Consider the following 26,670-nt stretch of genomic DNA (forward strand, 5'->3'; position numbering starts at 1 on the left):
GAATAGGTGTACAAAACACACTGGTTCAAGATTTGTATGCCTTTCTACTAGAAAAATCAAGGTAAGTACCTAATGTTCCCTTGATTGGAGCAAAGAGCCCACCTCCCTGCTCCTTATCTAGGAAATCCACGCTATCACAGTGTTAGGAAAGCACAGTCCATAACCCTCAATAAGACCCATATAAAATTGGTGGGTAAACTCGGTTCAGATAATTTTGTAAACACAGCTATACTAACTGGTTTTCCACATCTATGCATTGAGTAAAAAATATTTATTCTATTTGTTTTAAATATAGTATGTAGTAATTTCGTGGCGTGTTTTAGTCTTCATACTTTTGAAAGAGCAAACTAATTTGCATTTACCCATTCTTTCAGTTTTATAAACTACCATTATCTCACTCCAGCTGTCTCTCCTGCAAGACGAGCTCTAACCTACCAGCAGTTAATCTGAGCTGTTTCAGTAACATCACCAATAAAGAGAGTAGTTGCATCTTGGTATTTCTTTGCCTCCAGCAGACAGTGCACGTTGGACTGGTGTAGTTGAATATTTCTTCTAAGTAGGTTGAGGCGGTCCAGAGGAGGGCGACGAAAATGATAGGAGGCTTGCGCCAGAAGACGTATGAGGAGAGACTGGAAGCCCTGAATATGTATACCCTAGAGGAAAGGAGAGACAGGGGAGATATGATTCAGACGTTCAAATACTTGAAGGGTATTAACGTAGAACAAAATCTTTTCCAGAGAAAGGAAAATGGTAAAACCAGAGGACATAATTTGAGGTTGAGGGGTGGTAGATTCAGGGGCAATGTTAGGAAATTCTACTTTACGGAGAGGGTAGTGGATGCCTGGAATGCGCTCCCGAGAGAGGTGGTGGAGAGTAAAACTGTGACTGAGTTCAAAGAAGCATGGGATGAACACAGAAGATTTAGAATCAGAAAATAATATTAAATATTGAACTAGGCCAGTTACTGGGCAGACTTGCACGGTCTGTGTCTGTGTATGGCCGTTTGGTGGAGGATGGGCAGGGGAGGGCTTCAATGGCTGGGAGGGTGTGGATGGGCTGGAGTGGGTCTTGGCGGAGATTTTGGCAGTTGGAACCCAGGCACGGTGCCGGGTGGAGCTTTGGATTCTTGCCCAGAAATAGCTAGGAAGAAAAATTAAAAAAAAAAAAAAATATTTGGGTTGAATCAGGTTGGTCAGACTGGATGGACCATTCGTGTCTTTATCTGCCGTCATCTACTATATTACTATGTTACTATGTAAAGTGAATCCTGTGAGGTCAAGCTTTAGTCTCAGTATCACTCCCAGGAACTGGTCCATGGACATTCATCTAGTTGGAATGTCTGTTACTCCAAGACCCCAAGTTCTAGCCCACAGACTTCGCTTGTGAGATCTCCCACTGATGGCTTTAAGGTACATCAAGTGAGTAACTCCCCCACCTTTATCACTAGGGGCCTCCCTTGCAGATTGTTTAAAAAAAAAACAACAACAGGATCTATATTTTATTTTGCTTCAGCATTTGTCTGCCTGTTTAAAGTTAGTTAAGAAGAAAAAACTGAGGATATTCAGTAGGGGTTTTCCTTTGATTGATTAGTTTAATTGAACAGGCAGAAAGCTGCTGAGTAGGACAGGACTGAACAGGGACCTGGAGCTGTAATTACTTTAGCTGCAGGGGAAAATCTGTTCTTTGTTGTGGTTGCAGTAGCATTCATGCCAAGAATCAGAGGCTGCAGGGCATTTGGGAACCAGCATTGTAAGTAGTACAGCTGGTTTCTACTGCCCCATTTGTGGCAAGGGAGTCATCTTGGGGGCATCAGTTCTGATGGTGGGCTCAGTTCTATAAGCAAGAATAAATCTTAAGATCAGTCAATAAAACTCTGGTTGAAGCGCTGTCTTATTGCATGACCAGTTTTCATAGTCTCCGCTCTTCAACCTTTCAAGTGATTGGCCCTATACTATGGAATACATAACCTTTTTAATTGTTTCCTGAAAATCATAAGAGATTGTTTTACATAATACCAAACATATCAGTTTAAAAAGGCCTTTTCAAGAGACTCTTCTTGGCTTTTAGGATAGAATGTGCTATCGTTGGCATTTAAGAAACTATTGTAAATATAGCTGATTGAAATGTATTTTTTGTATGTTCTTGATTTGATATGATGTCTGTTCTGATTATGTTCTAATTGTGAGTTCACATTTGTAATTCACCTAAAACTGTGAAACTGTATGGAATATAAGATTTTTAAATAAAAAAATAATTAAAAGTTCCTGAGGTCAGAGAGCAGGCTCACACAGTATCTTCGGGGAAGACAATTTTGGTAGGAAAAGTGGAAATTTAGCCTCTGGACCACCGAAACAGTTACAGTTTAGTAAGACATGGGGTCCCTCAGGGCTTAGGAGCTGCAAAGCAAAATAAAATTATATTTTTTTTCATATGTTGAATTTGTTATTTTTCTGAAATTTCTGATTTGTCTCTAAATTATGGTGATGTAAATTTTGAAATGCAATAAAATTAAAAAAATTTCCGAGGCACCAGCTCGAGATCCAAGATGGCTGCTTTCTATACAATCGGGTGACCAGAGCTCCCAAGTTACCTGTTTTCTTAGCTGACAACAGCCTATATCCAGCTTAATTTTGTTTCTTCTTGGACGCGATGTCAAAGAGGAGAGATCGGAGCGCTGCTGGCACCTCACAGCGCTCTGGAGTGCCAACGCTCGGCAACATCGAAGAGTTGCTCAGGCGGATGCAGGGAGCTGCGTCTATAACTCCAGATGTTAGCCCGCTGAGGATCCCGGGTGTGGGCGAGACCGGAGGGATACCACCCTTAGCCCGGAGATTAGAGCACCACCTCCTCTACCACCAGTTCTCCCAGGGGTGAGGAAACCCCAAAGGTAGGGGCGGTCCTATCCCCAGAGGCAGACGACATAACATTGGAGAGTCTGGAAATGGAGATCCCAGGTCAGGGAATCTCTGAAGAGGATTCAAAATGGGATTAGATGATTTCCTGAAGGAAAAGGGGATTGAAGGGTATAGTTAGAGGGTTACCATACAGAATATTAAAGGATTAAGGAATAGAATGTTTTAGGTATAAGATCACTTACAGAGGTCATGGACCTGGAGGGGTCACCACGGGAGCAGACTGCTGGGCATGATGGACCCATGTTCTGACTCGGCAGAGGCCATGCTTATGTTCTTATGATTCTGGGGCAATTACAGCATCAGGAGGAGGTTTGATCCAGAAGGAACAAAGCCATGGATATTCCAAGGAAGGTAAGAGACTATGTACTCCAATACAATTTCCTTTTGGGATAGGCCTGCTGAGGTGACTCTAGATCTGGTAGCAAACTTTGGGAAGACAATTAGTCCCAATTTCCAGCAAATTGAAAAAAAAATTAGTTCAGCACTCAGAAGAGTTAGAAAAAATAAAGTTGGACATGACTTCTTCCAAAAACTTATCTCAAAAAATTGAGCAGGATATGGTTTCAGTAAAACAAATCCAAGAAACTATAATTAAAGATAATATGAATCTCATAAGAAAAGTAGAGTCATTAGAGAATCAAGCGCGTATTAATAATTTGAGACTGATAAACTTTCCAAGAGTAACTACGGTTATACCTAGAGATATGCTTAGGAGATATTTATTTGAAATTTTAGAAGTTTCAGAGTAAAAACTTCCACCATTTTCTCAAGTGTATTATCTTCCTAGCAAGATTCCGTATCTACAGCAACCTGAATCCACTGAAGAACAAGCATTGAATGTTACTGAGATTCTGGAGAAGTCAGACACGGAGGTAGCAACACCAGCAACATTGGTTATAACACTAGCTCTTTCTATTGATAAATCATGGTTATTGAGACTATTTCTTAAGAATAAACAGAAGGAATTTGTTGGTTGTAAAATTCAAATGTTCCCTGACGTTTCAAGGGAAACACAAAAACGCAGACGTGATTTTCTTCTCTTAAAGCCAGGGATCATCTCACTAGGGGCTACATTTTATTTAAGACATCCTTGTAAGTGCATTGTTCACTACCATTCAACTAAATATGTTTTTTTGAGCCTCAACAATTAATTAATTTTTTGGACTTGTCTCGTTTGGATAAAGATAAATCTTGATCTCTATAAGTAAAATGTGTAACTCCGTTCCCGCCATATAGAAGACAGCATTACTTTGTTGTATAGATTATGCTTTTTCTTTAGTTCGCCAGTTTAAAACTTCTTGGATCTAAAAAGAGGACTTGAGCTAATTTTACCATTATAATTACTCTTTTACTTTTGTTTAATTCTTGTTAAGTATGGATTTACTATGCCTAGGCTGTGTAAATTTGTTTTGGTTTAATTTGCTTTCTGCACACGTTGTACTTGATACTATATTTGAAATCAATAAAAATAATAATTTTTAAAAATTTACCAGTGGTGACTTTCACAAAGAGAACCTTGCCTTCTTAATAGCTGATAACTCCTCAGCTCTTCATATTTCTGTACCCATGCAAGAAGAACTGAAACCCTTGACTACTTGGTACATATCTCTTCGCACTCAGTGGCAGTTGTGGTGGTTTGTAGATGGCTTTGACTGCTGCATTTGTTGGCAGATGTTAGGACCTCGAAAAGATGAAGAATCTTGGCCCAGCATCACCCTAGGATAGGGCCAAGTCTGGATCTCGGGTGCCAGGAGTAGGGGGGCCTCTCCATGTATTAGATTCAGTACTGTCAGAATAGGAGGCTTTTTTGGTTCAGTGATTCTTGGCCAGAAAGCCCTTTTGAAAGATCCAAAGAATGAGGAATGGGCCCCCTCATATGCAGCTATCTCCCAGGGTATAATCAAGGACTCTCAGACTCCCTTTATGAAGATTCAGATGGAGAAGGGTCACCAGGAGTGGGCCTTTATCACCTCAGACCAGTAGGTTTTAGAGATAATCCATCAGAGGTACTCCTTGAAATTACAGAGCTGGTTTAGACATGTTTAAGGGTTCACTCAATGGATTCCCCTCAAGATATAAGTGATTGAATCTAAATTACAATGACCACTCCAGTTAGGAGAAGTGGAGCCTGTTCCAAGTCAGAACTGAGAAAGAGGTCATTACTCCATCCATTTTCAGGGATTCATTTTGGCCTATTCTGGGCTTGAAGGGCATCAATGTCTTGCTTCAGGTATTGCATTTATAGATGGAGACTTTATGGATCACTGGTCTCATCTATCGCATCTCTGGACTTCTGAGGCTTGTTTCCATATTATTATCGGGGATGAACACAAACGTTTCCTACACCTTATACATTCTAGGCCTCAAGAACCTCTTCCAAAGTCATCGTGGTCCTGGCAGCCAGGCCCAGTCCAAACATAAGGCAAGAATAGATGACAACAGCTATATTCAAAGCAAAGCAATAGATCTTAATAGTTACACAAACTCAAAGACCATCAGCACATATTTTAACTTTTATTTTTATAGGATCAATAGTAGGGGAAAACTGCAGGCCTGAAAGTTAATTAGAGGGGATGAAGTAAGTAAATTAATGGAAACACTTTTAAAACAGAGAAATAGTGAAGTTTGATATAACTTCCAGTTCCTGTTTCTGGGTTAGACACAGCCAGTGGCAGCCCGCTGACACCGACACTGCAACCACTTTCAGAATGGAGAAGCAGCAGTGCATTTCACATGAGCAGGTAATTGTGTTAATGTCAATTAATTTTTTTCACTCATGTTAAATATTAACATGCTAAATATGCAGCCCTACTTATAATGGATAATGGGCAGTACAGCAAAAGCATCTATTGGACACGAGCTATAATTTCTAATTGTGTTACTTAAAACAAAATAAGATAAATTATGCATTGTTCCAGCCCTCTTACCAGCTTCGTTGCTCTCCTTGAGAGAGTCCAAAGGAGAGCAACGAAGCTGGTAAGAGGGCTGGAACACTGCCCATACGCCGAGAGGTTGGATAGGCTGGGGCTCTTCTCTCTGGAAAAAAGGAGGCTCAGGGGAGATATGATAGAGACCTTCAAGATCATGAGGGGCATAGAGAGGGTGGATAGGGACAGATTCTTCAGGCTGAAGGGGTCAACAGGCACGAGGGGGCATTCGGAGAAACTGAAGGGAGATAGGTTCAGAACAAATGCAAGGAAGTTTTTTTTTCACCCAAAGGGTCGTGGACACTTGGAATGCGCTACCGGAGGAAGTGATCAGGCAGAGTACGGTACAAGGATTCAAACAGGGATTGGACGGATTCCTGAGGGATAGGGGGATCGTGGGATACTGAGAGAGGTGCTGAGATGTAACACAGGTATAGAAAGCTAACCAGGGGTCGCGGCCTGCTCTGGTCGTGCATGTGCAAGACCGGAGGGTTAGGACTTCGATGGGAAGATAGAACTCAATGGGAAACCAAGGTGGCAAGGGGGCCCCTTCTGGTGACTCAGACAGGCCGTGACCTGTTCGGGCCGCCGCGGGAGCGGACTGCCGGGCAGGATGGACCTATGGTCTGACCCGGCGGAGGCACTGCTTATGTTCTTATGTTCTTATGTTTTGCATTACTAGAGTATATTTCCATGTTTGTAGTGTATCTAGATTTCCAGAAAGCTTTTGATAAAGTGCCTCATGAGAGGAAGCAATGTTCAATTGCGAATTAAGGGTTAAATGGCCCTTTTTCTCATTGGAAGAGGGTAAATAGTGGTGTGCCACAGGGATCTGTACTGGGACTGGTGCTATTTAACTTATTTATAAATGATTTGGAAATTGGAACTGCGAGTGAGGTGATTAAATTTGCAAATGACATTAAACTGTTCAAAGTTGTTAAAACACATGCGGACTGTGAAAAACTGTAGAAAGACCTTAGATAATTGGAAGACTGGACATCCAAATGTCAGATGAAATTTAATGTGGACAAATGCAAAGTGATGCACATTGGGAAGAATAATCCAAATCATAGTTACCGGATGCTAGGGTCCACTTTGGGGGTCAGCACTCAAGAAAAAGGTCTGGGTGTCATCATGGACAATACGCTAAAACCTTCCACCTAATGTGCGGCAGCGGCCAAGAAAGAAAACAAGATGCTAGGAATTATTAGAAAAGGGATGGTAAACAAGACTAAGAATATTATAATGCCTCTGTACTGCTCAATGGTGCAACCTCATTTTGAGTATTGCGTTCAGTTCTGGTCTCCTTATCTCAAAAAAGATATAGCGGCACTAGAAAAAGTTCAAATAAGAACGACCAAGATGATAAAGGGGATGGAACTCCTCTCATATGAGGAAAGACTAAAGAGGTTAGGACTCTTCAGCTTGGAAAAGAGACGGCTGAGGGGAGATATGATTGAAGTCTTCAAGATCCTGAGTGGTGTAGAACGGGTACAGATGGATCAATTTTTTAACTGTATCAAGATTTACAAAGACTAGGGGACACTCGAAGTTATAGAGTAATACTTTTAAAAACAATAGGTGGAAATATTTTTGTACTCAGAATAATTAAGTTCTGGAATGTGTAAGAGCGGTTAATGTAGCTGATTTTTTTTAAAAAAAGGGTTTGGACAAGTTCCTGGAGGAAAAGTCCATAAACTGCTGTTGAGACAGATATGGGAGAAGCCACTGTGTGCCCTGGATCAGTGGCATAGAATGTTGCTACTATTTTGGTTTTTGCATGGCACTTGTGACTTGGATTGGCCTCCTTGAAGATGGGATACTGGGCTAGATGGACCATAGGTCTGATCCAGTGTTCTTATGTTCTTATGCTGAGAGAGCATAAAGAATATTGTCAGATAAATTAATTTAGTTTCAACTGTTCCGTGGAAGCTTTTTTTTCCACCCATAGATTAAAGTAGATTCCCTTTACTATGAGTTGGTTGATAAATACATTAAGTTGATTTAAAGATAGTTTTATATTCAGAGCTGAAACCCTGCTGCTCAGGGAGAAATTTCTGTTGTTGCCATGTAATGCATACTCCATTATAGCAGCTTTGTGTACAATAAGTACTGAATCCTTTATCAGTATATACTGAATGAGTGCTTGGTGATTCTTACTATTTTAGTAGAACATCTGTGATTTGATATGATTTTTTTGTTGTGAAACATTTAAACATACTAAAAGTTACTCCTTTAATGAGAACTATGCCTTAACCTTTTTATTTTCACCACTAATCCTTTGCAGTTTCTATGCAATTGTGTTAAGCTTTGTAAGACAGCTTAAAGGTTCAAATGGATGAGGTTGTTTTTCTTTCTGTTAATCAAAACCTGTATAATGTAGCATATTGTATCCTAAAAGGGCAAAATCCAATATTTTATGTCTTAGCTTTCATGATATTAAAACGTTGACTTCTAATGGACTTCATAATAGGCATGGTTCTGTTTTACAAATTTCTTTTCATTAGAGCATTTCTAAAGTGTGTTCTTCTTTAGTCTTTGCACCCTTCTAAATATGTACGTGATGACATCTGAAGGAAAGACTTGCATGCCATAAATCAAGACTAATTAAATAAGCTAGAAACACAGACAGCAATGAAGGTGACCATGAAATCCAAAGCGCCATAGCTTTGACATTGAGAACATCAAGTCTGAATGCTGCCTGACTCCACAAGCACCTTCATCAATCCAATAAATTTTTTTACTAGGAGTTTTTTTGCAAAACCTCAGACAGAGAAAATGAGTTTTACAGCCTACGTAGGCAGAATAATTGTTGAAACTTGCCAAACCTTTTATTGTCATTTTGTCACAACTTAAAGCAGAGTTTATCAACACACAGTATGTGCACCCTTAGGGGTACACAAGCCGCTTGTTGGGGGTAAGCAGCACTGCGCAGGTCTCATGTCCCTTTCTCTTTAATCGCCGCTGTCACTGGGGATCACACACCCTCCTTCCTGCCCACCCCCTCCACCGAAGCACCACCATTACTGGAGATTCCATGTCCTCCTTCCTGCATTCTGCCGAAGCCAACCTGAAAAGGCTTCCCTCCGATTCAGAGCTGACGTCAGAGGGAAACCTTCTGGGTCAGCGGGAGATCCCAGTTACCTCCTTCAGGGCTGCTCCTTCCGGCCTTCAGTCACACAGGGACGCATCACAGGCAGCGGCTTTTGCACTCTGCATGTGGCTGATCCAGAAGCCTTCTCTCTGACATCAGAGGGAAGGCTTATGGGTCAGCCACTGGCAGCGTGTAAGAATCGCTGTCCATGACGTGTCCCTATGCAGCTGAAGGCAGGAGCAGCCCAGCTGGACGGCCCTGAAGGGAGAGAGAGCATTGTAGCAAGTAAGGGAGAGAGGGGACATGATCATGGGACAAAGGGAGAAAGGAGGGGGGAATTTGGGACAAAGGCTGGCAGGCAGGGAGGGGGGCATGAACTCGGGACACAGAAGGTAGGGAGGGGCATGAACAAGGGACAGAAGGAAGCACTAACTTGGGAAACTTTTTGGGCATGTGTGTGTGATTGAGAGAAAGGTGGTGGAAAGGAAGAAAGGAAAATTGGGCAGAGAGAGAGGGAAGAGTGAGGTAGAGATGCTTGGAAAAGAGAAGGATGAGAGGGAGCAATGTTGGATATGGTGGTGGAGAACAGAGGGACAGATTGAAGGGGGGAGGAATGTTGGACATAGTGATGGAGGGAAAAATGTGGGATGATAGAAGGAGAAATGGGCATGGGGCTGGTGGGCAGTTGTGAAAAATGCTGCACATGATCCGAGGGACGAGAGGGAGAAATGTTGGATGTGGCAGTAGAGGGGGTGGGAGAGATGTACCCTGGATTGATCTCTCTCTCCCCCCCCACCATTCCCTTTGCAGCAAGGGAGGCAATGAGTGAGAGAGAGAGGAAGACATGTTTCCAATAGGGGTGGAGGAGAGAGGAAGGAAAGTTGGACGCATGGAGGGACAGAGAGAGATGTTAGTTAGGGAAGGGAATGAGGTCCAGAGGAGAGGAAGCATGCAGGAGGCAGAAAGAAATAAATATTGGATGCAGAGTCAGAAGGAAGTGCAACCAGCGACTGATGAAATTACCAGACAACTAAGGTAGGAAAAATGAGTTTATTTTCAATTTAGTGATCAAAATGTGTCAGTTTTGAGAATTTATATCTGCTGTCTATATTTTGCAGTATATTTGTCTATTTTTCTATAGTTGTTACTGAGGTGACATTGCATATTTTAAAGTCATTTGCCTTGACATCTTTGGAAAAAATCCCCAATATAAATGATAATATTTTCTCTGCGTAGTGTGCTTTGTGTTTTTTTTAATTTTGTGGTTAACATTATGTATTAATAAGATTATATTGTGTGTATATAAAAAATGAATGGAAGAAATTGCATTACAATTAGTACTATTATTATGGGGGTGGGGTCAGGAGTGGAGCTTGGGCGGGGGTACTTGGTTGATATTTGTTAAACTTAGGGGGTACTTGGCTTGAAAAAGTTGAGAAACATTTGGCCTCTTTTACAAAGGCGCTCTAGCGCTGCGCTGGCTAATGGCCCCGAATCCCATAGAGATTTAAAGGGCTTCGGTGCTGTTGCCATGCGGCTTTGTAAAAGAGGCCGATTGAGTTAAAGGGTTTTCCAAGCTATTTTGTTGTTACATAAATTTAGCAAATACTGTATCTAAAAAATGAAAGAGAGCAACAGCTTTTTGTCTTTACATTTCCTCAATTATGATGATCTTATAACTGCTGTAAAACAACTGAAATGTCAGAATGTTAACATCACATATATAGGTATCTTTTTTACAATATAACATTAGTTTCCCAGGCAATTATGTTGGTCAAACTTATATCTATAAGATGTCCCTGTCAATTTGTACTCAAGTTCTGGACAGGGCTATAGAGTTGGAGATAGAGTTGTGGTGTCAGAATCAGAAAAAAATTTTGGTCTGTGGAGTTGGAGTCAGTGAAAATATGCTGACTCCGACTTCTAATAGAGTCATGTAAATATTGTAATGCTTAAATTTCTTATTTCACAGATAATTTGATCCCTTTGTTTCAGGATATGTTTTACTTTTAGAATATAATTTGATTTCTAGTGCGACAGACACATTTTTTTCCTGCATCTTCGGGTAATCAACCAATTCTCGTGAGAATTCTTGTACAGATTCTCATTAGCATTCTTTTGCTCCGCCTCCCTTCCCTCTGGGATCTCCTCCAATTCCTCAGTTGTCTTTCTACAAACAAGATGATAGGAGCTTGTCTTTTCTGCTCATGTTTATTTTTCAATTAATTTCCGTTTTTGCTTACCATTTGCAAGGCTTTTTCAGTGCAACAGAGGATCCCAGTCTTGGAGCATCTCTGGCTGCAGGAGAGTGCGTACTCTGAGGTTAAGAGTCTGCTTTCAAGAGGCAGACTACTTTGCAGTGTATCCACTTGGACAGCCTGCACTAGCAGTGTGGGGGCTCAGGGGCCGATTCCTTGGAAGCAAGGCTTGTCCCAGATACTATCCTCAGTGGGCTTGAGTGCAGACTGAGTGGTTCCATGACGGTTCTTTCAAGATCGGGGCCGACTGCTTTCCTCTCCCCCCTGTCTGCATGTGCATGGTTTTGGTGGAGGTTGAGGTCTCTAGCCAGTTCATTGGGGCAAGAGAGGCAGTCTGAAGAGACAAGTAGTCTGGATATCAGGCTTGTTGAGGCAAAAGGTCTCCCTGTAAGCTGTCTGCAGCTTCAGCGCAAGCATATCCCAGCACACAGCATGGCACAGTCAATAACAGGCTGACAGTCTTAAAAACAAAAAGCATAAGAGAAAGATTTGGAGGGGCCAAGCGCCTCCAAACTTCAGAATCCTGCTTCCCAACAAGCTCCCATGAAGCAGTTATGATATCAAGCCTTGAACCGAGCCTTCACACATCAGAGGGAGGCTATCGGCCTGATGGGAAGCATGGGCAGAGATCACTACAGACTGCTGGGTACAGGACATTATACAGGAGGGGGTTCAATCAAGCTTGAGTTCTATTGTCCTCTTACAGACTTTTTCCTGGACTCTGGCTAGGAAGCCAGTCAAAGTCCTAGAAACAGTGCAAAGGCTGCTGAATCTGGAAGTCCTAGAGCCCATACCAGAGGAAGACTCAGACTCCAGCAGATACTTAATATACTTTATAGTGTCCAAGACAGACTCAGAAGACTGGAGGCCAGATCTAGACCTCAAGGCGGTAAATGCAGCTCTCAAGATACCCTGTTTCCAGATGGAGAAGGTGAGGTCGGTAATTACTTCAATGGCGCTTGGAGATTTTCTCGCTTTGCTGTATTTGATGAGGCCTATCTGCACATTCCCATTTGTCCAGAGCACAGGAAGTTCTTGCATTTCCATGTGCTGGAGCAACACTTCCAGTTTGTAGCCTTACCCTTCAGACTGGCCTCAACGCCATGGACCTTCATTAAGGTGATAACATCAAGCAGCTTTCAAATGACATTATAAGCAAATAAAAATAAAATATTTTTATACATTGCTAATTATTACCTGCATCTTTACCTAAACTGTTTTGCCCTAGCTCTCACTTTGCACAACAGCAAAATAAAAAAGTAGCAGATAAAGATCAATCACACAGGCCTCGTTCAAGGCTCAGTAACACCTCTCCATAAATTATGTGGAATTGGTCTTGAAGTGGGGATCGCATCTATTTCATATCCTCAGTGAGACCTCAGGAAGGAACCCAGTGATCAAAACATTATTAGAGGTGCTATAGAGCCATTTCTTGTATGACTGGATGAGCTATATTTATCTTTTTTTTTTTAGTTGTTTAAATTCATGCAGAAATAAATGGCTAGATTGAACCTTAATGACTTCATTAACACATTTCCCTTTTTTAAACCTTCATACCATTTGAAAGAGGGCAAATATCTAATTATTCCCTTCTAGAATTGGATACTTCTTAAATTTAGTAAAAATATTCTGGCACAAGTGTCAAACCTTAAAAAAGGAAGTCATATTGAGCATTGGAAAATAATAATTAACTAATAAAAATAGTACATATTTAGGGCTCTTTTTACTAAGCTACGATAGCGATTTTAGCGTGTGCTTAGCGCATGCAGAATTGCCATGCGCGCTAGACGCTAATGCTAGCATTGAGGATCTCTATAAGAATTCTCACGTGAATGGGTTGGCATTCTGGACCTACATAAAGGTCCAGAAATAATGTGTCCGCCTACTAGAAAGATTACCAAGGTAAAAACTGAATCTTCCCATCAAATTCTCTGATGAATACAAAATGTAATATATTTTATGATATTTATATTTATGAAAGTGGCATCTAGAGAATGACACAGACAAAGTTTGTCCCCGTCCCTGCCCCCCTGAACTCCTACATAGATATATAAAAGGGAGATACCATAAATGAAGAAGTCAATCAGAAGGTTTTGTGTACCAACTCCACATCCCTGGTTCTGGGGATGGATCAGGGAATACAGTAAGTGAATGATGGATTCTTATGAGAGTTGAGGTTTGCTGTGCACATGTAGTGACTATGCTGTCTGTGTATGCAGTAAAAAGCTAGGAATATATCAAGTTCGGCAAGACAAACAATGATATCTAAAGGATATTTGTCAGAAAATTTAATCAAAACATGTAAATAGAAAGAACAGATTAGCGTATCAGGAGGTTAAGAGATTGTGGTAGAAATTCCAGCCTCAATTGGGGATGCTTAAAGATGCCAGTGGAATGATACTGAATGATCCAGAAAGCATTAAAAAGAGATGGAAAGAATATACAAAAATTTATACAAAAAAGGCAATGAAGATAACATTGGGAAAATTGAACAGGAAACTGATGCCAAAGAAAAGCCAGATATTTTAAAAGAAGTCACAGCAATTAAAGCTTTATCAAAAAACAAGTCACCTGGTATCAAATTAATCAAAGTCTTAGAAGGTAGTGTCATGGCCCTCACTTGACTGTGGGCTCCTTTTACTAAGCTGCATTAGCGTTTTTAGCGCACGCAGCATTTTAGGGTGCATTAAACCCGCACTACGCGACTAGAACTAACACCAGCTCAATGCTGGCATTAGCGTCTAGTGCATGCAGCAATTTAGCACGCGCTATTCCATGTTTTAATGCCTTAACGCAGCATAGTAAAAGGAGCCCTGTGTCAACAGATTTGGAATAAAAAAACATGGCCAACAGAGTGGATAAGATCACTGTTCATACCTATACTGAAGAAAAGTAACAACAAGGACTGTAACAACTACAGAACAATTGCATTAATTCCACACGCCAGCAAGATATTCCTAAAAATAATACAGCGAAGGCTACAATCATACGTTAAGAACTTCCCAAAGTTTAGGCTGATTTTAGAAAAGGTCAAACAAGAGACATTATTGCCAATATTAGATGGATTTTGGAGACAAAAGCCCCTATACTTTTGCTTCATCGTCTACAACAAAGCTTTTGACTGTTTGGATCATGATAAAGTATGGAGAACTCTAGCACAAATGGAAATACCCAAATACACAACTCAGCTGATAAAGAGCCTCTACAAAAATCAAGAAGCTGCAGTGAGAACAAAATATGGCAACACTGGTTGGTTTCCAGTAAAATGTGGCATCATACAAGAATGCATCTTGCCACCTTACCTGTTCAACCTTTACGGCGAAGCATTTTCAAAAAAACAAATTCGGAAAAAGAGAACCTTGGTTTCAAAGTTGGGGGCTGAAATATAACTTATCTGTCCTATGCAGATAATATAACACTCCACAACAGCAGCAAAGAAAACATGCTGTATCTACTGAGAGAAGTCAAAGCCGAAAGTCATAACATGGGATTAGAACTGAACGTAAACAGTTGAAGTTCATGAACACGGAAAATGATGAAGATTTTGAGCTTGAAAGCGATAGAATAGAAGTTGTAAAGGATTTCAATCTCCTGGGCTCTCTTGTAAATAAAGAAGCAACTAGCAGGGAAGAAATACTCCACAGAATGGTATTGAGTCACTCTTCAACGAAGGCTCTTGACAAAGTATTCAAAGGCAAGGAAATAACACTCCAAACGAAGATCAGACATGTCCATGCACTTATTTTCTCAGTGGTTAATTACTAATGCGAAAGCTGGATACTATGGAAACAAGACAGAAAGAAGATTGTCTCGTTTGAGCTTTGGTTCTGGAAAATGAATTTATGCATGCCATGGACCACCAGAAGAATTAACAAATCAATTCTGGGAGAGATCAAATAATGAAGCCCAAATAATGAAGTTACAATTATCTTATTTTGATCACACTGTCAGAAGAGAAAGATAATAATAATAATAACTTTATTCTTCTATACCGCCACAATCTTGCGACTAAGATCATTGGAGTAGGGCATTATGTTTGGGAAGATCAAAAGAACCAGGCGAAGAGGGTGACCTGCAATAAGATGGCTGAATATGTTGAAAATAATCATGGGGATGATACTGGAGGACCTTACTGGACTAGCACAAAATCAATCTCTTTTTAGAACTGTGATTCATCAAGTCGCTAGGCACCTAATGTGAGTCTATGGCACCTAACTAACCATTGATGTTCAAGGCCATTTTCACAATTATAGTATTCTGGAAAAAGAAGCCCTCAGTCAGTTCTTGAAAAGGCAAGTTAATGATATAGCTGTGGTTGAGGAAATTACTCTCTGTAGTGAAAGACATTTACAACAAGATATGGAGTCTTTTATTGGTAGTACTAGTACATCTCTGACTGTCGAGACTACTTTAGGCTATGATCCTATTTCCTGGTATTCTGGGTTCACAGCAATCAGTTCATGTGTAGTGAGAATGTTTATTTATATACTGGTTGCATTAAAAATGTTTCAGCAAAGAGAAGCTTTTTGTTGGTGGCTTTCTTATGTCTTTCTTTTTGTCATTTTATTCATGAGGGCTTTCTTTCCCTAAGACACATGCCCAAACCATTCAGAGAACCTGTGTGTCCTGAAGCCTAGAGTGCACACTCAGTAACACTTAGCAGTGAGGAGAATACTACAGTAGAAGCAACTGTGTCTTCCCTTCTTTTCTTCTATCCCCAAGCTAAAGTGTATTACTTCTGAAATGTGCCCAGGGCTTGATTGTTCCAGATGTACAGGGTATCTCTACTCTGATTCCATATGTTGTAGCCTTAGCCACAGGGTTGGCTCATATTTTTATTTTTTAAAGATGTGTAATACCTTGAAAGAAGCTAAAACAGATTGCATATTCCATTGAGGAAATGCCTTGTTTGGTTTGAGCACGATAAAAATTGATTGAATTAGTATCTTACTTGATATTCAGACTGAGTGCAGAAATCCTGTGAAAACAGACATGCATAAGAGAACAGATGCTGTAACCAAGCAAGTCAATTAGATAATCAGAGATTGGATTTCAATTAGATACCAGAGAGTAAAAGATTAATTCAATTTCTTTTGCATTTCACAAGGCTTGGCCGGGGAGGGGGTCGGGTTAGAGTATCTGTTTTCTGCATTTCCAAATAGAAATGAATAAGTCATAGAACTCATAATTACAAAAACAGTGCTTCCCAATCTCTTTGTAGTTGTGACTCTATGATAGTGGCCAAATAATTTTAAATTGTGTGACCCCCCCCCCCATGAAGGTACAGAGTAATGATGCACCTACAGAGAGCTCACCTAGGAAATGGCTCCAAAGGCAGGTATTGCGATTCCATTTGGGAACCTACAGTTTGGAAAGTTCTGTATTGTAGAATGTTCTGTACATGCACTGTTTATTTTCATGATAAACTTGGTATCCATGATAGAACAAATAAAGCAAAAGTATAGAGAAGGGCAATATAACAACTCCCACATGAGGAAAGGCTTAACAGGTTAGGGGCTTTTCAGCTTGGAGAAGAGAAAGCTGAATTGGAGATATGATGGAGAATTATAAAATAGTGAGTTTATTAGAAAAACATTAATCGGTTGTTCACTCTTTCAAAAAGGACAAAGACAATTTCTTACAGTTTGCTTTTTGCAGTTTTTTAAAATGTGATATGCCGCTTAGCCTATAGGGATACAGATGATTTACAACATAATAAAATATAAACATATTTTAAAGAAAAGAATGCCATAAATTCAGATAGAAAAGACCCAAATCATTCATTCCTAAAATAGAATAAGAGAAAAATAGCCAAAATAAAACTTAACTTTACCTTCTAAATTATATATTTGTGGGCTAAAGAACAAGCTAGCAAATTTTCCATTCCACATTTACATAAGAACATAAGAATTGCCACTGCTGGATCAGACCAGTGGTCCATTATGCCCAGCAGTCCGCTCACACGGCGGCCCTCTGGTCAAAGACCAGCGCCCTAACTGAGACTAGCCTTATCAGCGTACGTCCTTGTTCAGCAGGAAATGTCTAACTTTGTCTTGAATCCCTGAAGGGCGTTTTCCCCTATGAGGAGCATTCCAGTTTTCTACCACTCTCTAAGTGACGAAGAACTTCCTTACGTTTGTACGGAATCTATCCCCTTTCAACTTTAGAGAGTGCCCTCTCGTTCTCCCTACCTTGGAGAGGGTGAACAACCTGTCCTTATCTACTAAGTCTATCCCCTTCAGTACCTTGAATGTTTCGATCATGTCCCCTCTCAATCTCCTCTGTTCGAGGGAGAAGAGGCCCAGTTTCTCTAATCTTTCGCTATACGGCAGCTCCTCCAACCCCTTAACTATCTTAGTTGCTCTTCTCTGGACCCTTTCGAGTAGTACCGTATCCTTCTTCATGTATGGGTTCATGACTGGTATTAACGTAACAATCGATGTTTATTATATAGAGGGAATGTTATATTCGCCTAGTTACAATCAGTTTTAAAGATGATCTTGAAGGGTAATAATGTATTTGGCACATGTATTCTACAAATATTGATTCAAGGCAAATTACAGAGTAAATTATTTTTGGCTTCAGTTTTTGAAAAGGAAGAATGTGTATATTTTAATTGGCTTGTATATGGTTGATACAGAAGATCATCTAATAGTAGTATTCAATTTATTACATGCCTACAAAGAGACATTGCAAAGGTAACATTTCAAAGAAGGCTTACCAAAATAAAGCCTGGCCATAGTAAGCCATATGTGAAGAGACTTAAGAAGTACCGTATTTTCACGTAGATAACGCGCACCCGTGTAAAACACGCTCGGGTATAGCGCGCGGGAAACCGAAATATATGTAAAAAAAATTTTGTATACCGCGCACGCTGCCCGACTCTCCCGGCGCCGCCCGGCTCTCCTTTCACCCGCTCGACTCTCCTCTGGCCACACTGACTCTCCTTTCGCCCGCCCCGACTCTCCTCTCCCCCTTGAAGTCCTGTCCCCCCCCTGAAAGCCTGATGCCCCCCCTGACATCCGATTCAACCCCCCACCCCGCAGGACCGCTCGCACCCCCACCCCGAAGGACCGCACGCACGCACCCGCACCCCCACCCTGAAGGACCACTCGCACCCCCACAGCCTCCCGACCCCCCCATCATGTAGAAGCTCCTACCGGTGTCCTGCTGCTTCCTCTTGGCGGTCCCGGCCCTTCTGTGAGCCCTGCGTCTGCGCTGCTTCCTCTTCCAGTGGTCCCGCCCTTTCTCTGACGTCAAGCCCTCTCCACCGACTCCCTGACACGATCGGGGCAAGAGGGAGCTCAAGCCCTCTTGCCCCAGCCAACCGCGGCACCCCTGACACGATCGGGGCAAGAGGGAGCTCAAGCCCTCTTGCCCCCCCAAACTCCCCAACTCCCCAACAATATCGGGCCAGGAGGAAGCCCAAGCCCTCCTGGCTCTGGCGACTCCCCCCCCTGCTAGTTGTTCGGGCCAGGAGGGAGCCCAAGTCCTCCTGGCCCTGGCGACCCCCCCTCCCCCGCTAGTTGTTCGGGCCAGGAGGGAGCCCAAACCCTCCTGGCCACGGCGACCCCCTACCCCCACCCCGCACTACATTACAGGCAGGAGGGTTCCCATGCCCTCCTGCCCTCGACGCAAACCCCCCTCCCCCCAATGACACCCCCACCCCCCTTCCCCGTACCTTTGTGTAGTTGGCTGGTCAGACGGGAGCCAAACCTGCCTGTCCGGCAGGCAGCCAACGACGGAATGAGGCCGGATTGGCCCATCCGTTCCAAAGCTCCGCCTACTGGTGGGGCCTAAGGCGCCTGGGCCCCACCAGTAGGCGGAGCTTTGGGACGGATGAGCCAATCCGGCCTCATTCCGTTGTTGGCTTCCTGCCGGACAGGCGGTTTTGGCTCCCGTCTGTCCGGCCAACTACACAAAGGTACGGGGAAGGGGGGTGGGGGTGTCGTGGGGGGTCGGCCAGGGGGGTCGCGGGTCGGCTGGGGGGCCGGTCGGAGGTTCTTAGGGGGTGGGGCGGTCTTTGGGGGGAGGGGGGTTTGCGTCGAGGGCAGGAGGGCCTGGGATCCCTCCTGCCCGTAATGTAGTGGGGGTAGGGGATCGCCGTGGCCAGGAGGGTTTGGGCTCCCTCCTGGCCCGAACAACTAGCAGGTGGGGGGTCGCCAGGGCCAGGAGGACTTGGGCTCCCTCCTGGCCCGAACAAATAGCGGGGGGGAGGTCGCCAGAGCCAGGAGGGCTTGGGCTCCCTCCTGGCCCGATATTGTCGGGGAGTCGGGGGGGGCAAGAGGGCTTGAGCTCCCTCTTGCCCCGATCGTGTCAGGGGTGCTGCGGTTGGCTGGGGCAAGAGGGCTTGAGCTCCCTCTTGCTCCGATCGTGTTGGGGAGTCGGCGGGGCAAGAGGGCTTGACATCAGAGAAAGGGCGGGACCGCCGGAAGAGGAAGCAGCGCAGGACTCACAGAATGGCCGGGACCGCCAAGAGGAAGCAGCAGGACACCGGTAGGAGCTTCTACATGATGGAGGGGATTGGGAGGCTGAGGGGGTGCGAGCGGTCCTTCAGGGTGGGGTGCGGGTGGGAGTGCGTTCGAGCGGTCCTTCGGGGTAGGGGTGCGGGTGTGTGCAAGCGGTCCTTCGTGGTGGGGGTGTGAGCGGTCCTTCAGGGTGGGGGTGTGGGTGGGAGTGCATGCAAGCGGTCCTTCGGAGTGGGGGTGCAGGTGTGTGTGAGCGGTCCTTTGGGGTGGGGGTGCGAGCGGTCCTGCAGGGGGGTTAATCGGACGTCGGGGTGGGGGGAACTATGTAAAAAAAATTTTGTACAACGCGCTCACGCGTATAACGTGCAAGGTTATGCACGGTTTGTAAAAATCGTGTATAACGCGCGCGTTATATGTGTGAAAATACGGTAAGTCAGGATAGCAATATAAAATGTTATTAAACAAAATGGAATACTGAGAAGGTTTTAAGTTATCTCTTACATAAAATGAGAAGAGTGAGTCTGTGGAACCACAAAATTTGTACAGGAATGTGAACAAATACTTGTTAATTGAATAAGGGGCAAATTATTTCTGTACATCAGTTGAAGTTGAGATATATTCCTACACTAGAATGAACAGAAGAGATTGTTAGATGGTAAAAAGGGCAACATGTGTTTCTTCTTTTTGATGTTGTCTGAATGATAAATTATTATGACTTGTTTTAAATTTCAAAGCACTTATGCCTTGTTCATTTTAGTGTTGGATATGGCCAGGCATGTTCCCCTCTACCGAGCTCTTTTGGAGTTGCTACGGGCTATTGCTTCCTGCACATCCTTGGTACCTTTGTTGCTGCCTTTATATGGAGAAAATGGAGATGATGAAGATGACCAAACAGAGTCCCAAGCTTCTGTTGGTACACTGTTAGCCAAAATGAAGACCTGTGTTGATACCTACACCAACAGATTAAGGTATGATTTAAATTTCTAAGATATTAATCTATAGCCTTAAATGCATTCTCTTTATTGGTAGTAGTATGTACCGTATATTCACGTAGATAACGCGCACCCGTGTAAAACGCGCACACGGGTATAGCGAGCGGAAAACACAAATTTATGTACAGAAATTTTTATATACCACGCACACCCGTATACCGCGCATGCTGCCCGACTCTCCCGTCGCCGCCCGACTCTCCTTTCGCCCGCCCCGACTCTCCTCTGGCCACCCCGACTCTCCTTTCGCCCTCCCCGACTCTCCTCTCCCCTTGATGTCCTGTCCCCACCCTGAAAGCCTGATGCCCCCCCCAACGTCCGATTCACCCCCCCGCAGGACCGCTTGCATCCCCACCCCGAAGGACCGCTCGCACGCACTCCCACCCGCACCCCCACCATGTGCCCAAGGCCCCGCCCCCAGGAGGGACCTAAGGTTCCCGGGCCTATTCTGATTGGCCCAGGCGCCTTAGGCCCCACCAGTAGGCGGAGCTTTGGGACGGATGGGCCAATCCGGCCTCATTCCGTCGTTGGCTGCTTGCCGGACAGGCAGGCTTGGCTCCCGTCTGTCCGGCCAACTACACAAAGGTACGGGGAAGGGGGGTGGGGGTGTCGTGGGGGTCGGCCAGGGGGGTCGCGGGTCGTCTGGAGGGCGGTCGGAGGTTCTTGGGGGGGGCGGCGTTGGGGGGAGAGGGGTTTGCGTCGAGGGCAGGAGGGCCTGGGATCCCTCCTGCCCGTAATGTAGTGCGGGGTGGGGGTAGGGGTTCGCCGTGGCCAGGAGGGTTTGGGCTCCCTCCTGGCCCGATATTGTCAGGGAGTTGGGGAGTCGGCGGGGCAAGAGGGCTTGGGCTCCCTTTTGCCCCGATCGTGTCGGGGGGGGGCAAGAGGGCTTGAGCTCCCTCTTGCTCCGATCGTATCGGGGGTGTCGCCGTTGGCTGGGGCAAGAGGGCTTGAGCTCCCTCTTGCCCCGATCGTGTCGGGGAGTCGGCGGGGCAAGAGGGCTTGACGTTAGAGAAAGGGCGAACCGCCGGAAGAGGAAGCAGCAGGCGCAGGGCTCACAGAAGGGCCGGGATCGCCAAGAGGAAGCAGCAGGACACCAGTAGAAGCTTCTACATGATGGGGGGGGTCGGGAGGCTGTGGGGGTGCGAGCGGTCCTTCAGGGTGGGGGTGCGGGTGGGAGTGCGTGCGAGCGGTCCTTCGGGGTGGGGGTGCGAGTGGTCCTGCAGAGGGGGGGTGAATCGGACATCGGGGGGGGGAACTATGTAAAAAAAAAATTATATAGCACGCTCTCGCGTATACCGCGCAAGGTTATGCACGGTTTGTAAAAACACGTATAACGCGCGCGTTATATGCATGAAAATACGGTAATTGTCTCATGTATCTTGGGTAGATCAACTATCAAAGCAAAATTTTCAACTGTACACATAGCTGCAAAATTCATGGGTACTTGTTACTTGAGAACTTTAGTAAAAGTATGCACATATTTTTGTAAATGGTACAAAAAGAATATCCACACACTCTTGAACCTCCTTTTTGGACTAAAGTGATGCATGTATTTCAGAAAACCAAGGATACATTTGTTGCAAATTCCAAATCCGGGAGTATTCCTTATGTACATTGTGTAACTATAAAGGTCTTATTTTTTGTAGTCAAACATATTGCTGAAATAACTTGGGTAGATATTCTAGAATGTCAAATAGTATGATTAAATTGATTTATACATTATGAGGTTAATTCTATAAGTTGGCACCTCATTTTAAGTTCCCTGATTCTGCATGGAGAGAGCCTGTTCTATGACAACATCTGAGTACCAATATTCCGTTATAGAATCTAATATAATAAAACGGTAAGCCGCGTATGCGCACTTCCTATGCGTGCGTCCGTTTTCCGTGAGCTGTAGCTAGGAAGTGCGCATGCACGGCTTACGGTCTGGCAGATCCCTGCTCTCGAGGCGAAACGAACCGTCACACAGGGAGTGAACGCCGAGTCCTGTGGCACATCCGGATTGTGAGCAGTTCTGCCTTCGGGCCTGTCCCTGTTAAAACGGCTGGCAATAACAAAGTCAGATGCCATGGGTTCTTCCCTTTTGCAAAATTACTAAAGGCTCTGCCGGTCTCGATCCTGTCCATCTCTGAAGTTACTTCCTGATTTTGAGGGGCGGGATCAAGACCGGCAGAGCCTTTAGCGATTTAGCAAGAGGGAAAGCCCCCGTGATGTCTGGCTTCGTTATTGCCAGCCGGTTTAGTGGGACCGACACAGGACCGAACTCCCCCCTCCTTCCAGTGGCCGCCAAACTGCCTTCCTCCCTGCCATGATCCTCAAGGCCTGGACTGCAACACACTCAAAACGAGGCTCCTGCACTCCTGGACCACAGAGCACATCCGATGCCGCTGCCGACACGGCAGCGGCTGACTCCTGCTTCCGACAGGGCAAAGCGACTGCTGACTCCTGCACGCAACTCCACGAAGGGCCGGCAGCTTGAAATTGGGCCCACAAGCCTTCCTCTGACGTCAATTTTGATGTCAAAGATAAGGTCTGGGCCTGGACCTGGACTTTCTCTCCGATGGGAATTGACATCGGGGCAAGACTTGCAGACCGCTGGTCCTTCTCTTCCTTTCCTGCAATGGTGAGCAAGTCAGAGGGCGGTGAGGGGATGGTGGGGTGGCAACGAGCAGCAACAGAACACCAGGGGGCGCAGAGGTATATTCGCTCCATAAGACACACACCCTTTTTGGGGGGTGGAAAAAGTGCATCTTATGGAGCAAAAAATACGGTAATTAAATCGGTTAAGTTTTAGTTGTTGAGGACAGGGCACTGCAGTTTAACCATGTGAGGAACATATGGTAGGTGACAAAAATAGCAGGCAAGGGGTGGTGGTGGACAGCCAAGGAAAAAAAAAAAGAAAGAAAGATACAAATACAGAAAGCGACTAAGGAGAGAGAAAAATAAATAAAGACAGACACACACACATATATTCTAGCACCCATTAATCAGGGGAGGGCTGCAGGGAATGAGAAATCAAGTTTCAAGTATTTACATAAAGATGTACCATTCAGTGTCCCAGTGCTCCAGAGCAGGGGGGAAAAGGAAGGGAGGCCTACTGCAGGACATGGTAGGTAAAAGGAAGGGAGAATGGACAGGGGGAGCAGGCAAGGGGTGGTGGTGGACAGCCAAGGAAAATGAAAGACAGAAAGCGCAAAGGAGAGACAGAGAGAGAGAAAGAATTAAAGACAGACACACACACATATATTCTAGCACCCGTTAATGTAACGGGCTATAAGACTAGTACTAATATAACCCATTATTGGAACACCAAAAATCTAGATGCCCACAGTTACACCACCCATAAACCTGACATAACTGCAGGTGAATAATTTTCAGACAGCCAATTTATATAGGTAAAAGGACCCCATAATTCAGCCATTGGGACTCTGAGATATATCTTCTTAGATTATCTGAGCAGTTTGTTTGACCACAGATATCTAAGAGATTTTTTTTATATAGACGATAATGCTGTTAATAATAGTTTTGGCTTTATATAGTATTTTCACAGCAAAGATTCTAATCTCGGGGGGGGGGCGCTAGCGGGTGAAGAGATGGCAGGATAACTTTTGAGCTCCAGCTGCACCATTACAGAATCGATATTTAACCCTATATTTGATAATAAATTCTGGTGAATTCTTCTTGCAAGGATCTTTACTATCGATATGGCAACTTCCAAAGTAGGAAAGAGGCAGAAACCCGACCCACCGTCTCCCAAAAAGTCGGCAGAAGATGCCAAAGACGAGGAAGGCTCCCAGAACATCATGGCGAAGCTTAAAGCATTGAGAGCCATGCTTGCTGATGTGGGAATCGACGTTACTGAGATAAAATCTGAATTAGCAGACATGCGAGAGGATGTTACTCAATTTTAGCAACGTTTACAGACAATTGAGGATAAACAATCAGCACAGCAATCAACTATTAAAGAACTCCAGGTACAAGTTAAAAAAATAGCCAATTTAGAGCGTGAGCTTGAAGATGCAAATCTCCGCTCTCGGCGAAATAACCTTAGAATTCTGGGAATTCCGGAGGGGACAGAATCAACAGATATGGTTAAATATTTGGAAAATTTCATTCCGAAAATTCTGGATCTTAAATTTTATAAACCGCTAGAAATCGACAGGGCACACCGGGTTCCGTCGCACAAGCTAACCAATGCCCGATACCCGCGTCCGATCGTGTTCCGACTGTTAAGATACAGCCAGATACCAGAAATAATGGCACGAGCAAGGGTAAAATTGCCTTTGAAACTAGACGGGTACTCCATCTTATTTGTCCCGGATCTAAGCAAGAAAACAGCACAGCTTCGGAAGCAAATGTTAGCCTACCGGCCTAAATTGAAAGAGCTGAATGCAAAATACGGGATGATGTACCCAGCGAGGATGCGGGTAACACTTAATAACAGCACTAAAGATTTTACGGAACCAACTGCACTAGCGGATTTCATCGAGGAAATGAGCCCTTCAACTATTGATGCAGTATGACTGAAGTAACTGAAGTTGTTCTCTTTTTACACGTTTACTGTTATTCAAAGAATGAGTATCCTGTTTCAGACAACGGTGGAAAATGATATTTCACATACTGCTGTCAGCAATTGTAGCAATACTCTACTGGAGACACAGACAGATCTTTTAAAAAGAGAAAGAAACTTCTCATTTCCACTGAATGGAGACTTACTTAAAGTTATTTCAACTTACCAATTCAACAAACTTGGCGTTACCTTCTTCTTCTTGAAGATGAACCACATGTTTACTGGCGCGAAATTTTCATGCCTTGCAGCGGTAGCGTCGTCATGGCACCATGAGAGTCTACAGTAAAACGCCACAACTTCGCTGCCTAATCCGGAGATCGCAAACTCCAACCGTGTATGGGAATCCGGATGAGGACCTACAAGTGTGATTACTGCCTTTCCTAACTCTCATCGCTACCTGCATTTACGTGTGTTTTCTGTTTTTGTTTCAGCTTTCTGTTTCAGCATTTGGATGGTCTGCATTGCCACTTACGGTTTATCTTTTTCACTACCTATTTGATAGTATAATGATTTGAGGAGGTTTAGCATGGGTATAGTCAACTGACGATAAATAGAGATTCTCAATTTATGGTGTCTAGTGCTGCAGATACGTAGTTATAACTTCGTTCTCTTATTCTAGTATTATTTACAGTATATTGTTAGATAGTACTTGTCAAATTTTACTTGTGATTTCTTAGGTGTTCACATTAGATGCTATGCTGCGATGGCATTTGGTTATGTGTTCCATATTCCTCTGCTTATATATCATATACATAAAATTACACGATAACGCAGATTGCATTGCTTGTATATGATGTATATGCTATCACCTCCCTTACACAACTTATCAATTCTGTTTTAACACCCAGAATTATTTCTATTCCTGCTTTATTCATTACGTACTGTCAATTAGATGCTGCTCAGTAATCTATCCTTTTGTGCATTCCTTTATACTTTATAGTTTACTGTCTAGTGGGTTAAAACAATGACATGCACAATGTTAATAACCTGAGCCACATTGATATTATTAACTTCTTATGCTCATCTTTCATAGTCCTGGACCATCATAGCATATTGTATTATATAAAAGATTACATATCATTCAATCGCTTAACACACTGCCACATACATTACTACAATGATGGAATGGTTCAGATGTTATGGGTTTAATCTACAGCCCACCTATTTTCACCTGTATTATTCATTACTCTATTGGTTAAACTATAGTCATGCATACAAATACACGCACTGGCATTGAACTGATGTTATAAGTTTATTTGGTTCATGCTTCATTATTCTGAAAATTGTCCTTTCATATAATAAACATCACTCCCTTGGTTAAATCATTGATATTCATACAACCACACACACTTGCATTGAGCTGATGTTATAAGTTTACTCGGTTCATGCTTTGCTGCTCTGCAAACCAACATGTTCCATTTCATTCATCACTCCCTTGATTAAATCATT

The 26,670-nt window shown here is 43.6% G+C and overlaps 1 protein-coding gene across 4 annotated transcripts in view; it reads left to right on the forward strand.

Moving 5' to 3' along the window:
- BIRC6 (baculoviral IAP repeat containing 6) overlaps nucleotides 1–26,670 on the forward strand; it is a 1,530,571-nt gene that overhangs the window by 1,361,430 nt on the left and 142,471 nt on the right. For all 4 annotated transcript variants that reach the window (XM_033935681.1, XM_033935678.1, XM_033935679.1 and 1 more), the window contains one exon: nucleotides 20,420–20,630. In XM_033935681.1, coding sequence (XP_033791572.1) covers nucleotides 20,420–20,630 — 211 coding nt within the window. The remainder of the gene's footprint in view (nucleotides 1–20,419; nucleotides 20,631–26,670) is intronic.

Source organism: Geotrypetes seraphini, chromosome 3, assembly GCF_902459505.1.
Source record: "Geotrypetes seraphini chromosome 3, aGeoSer1.1, whole genome shotgun sequence".
NCBI classification, from domain to species: Eukaryota; Metazoa; Chordata; class Amphibia; order Gymnophiona; family Dermophiidae; genus Geotrypetes; species Geotrypetes seraphini.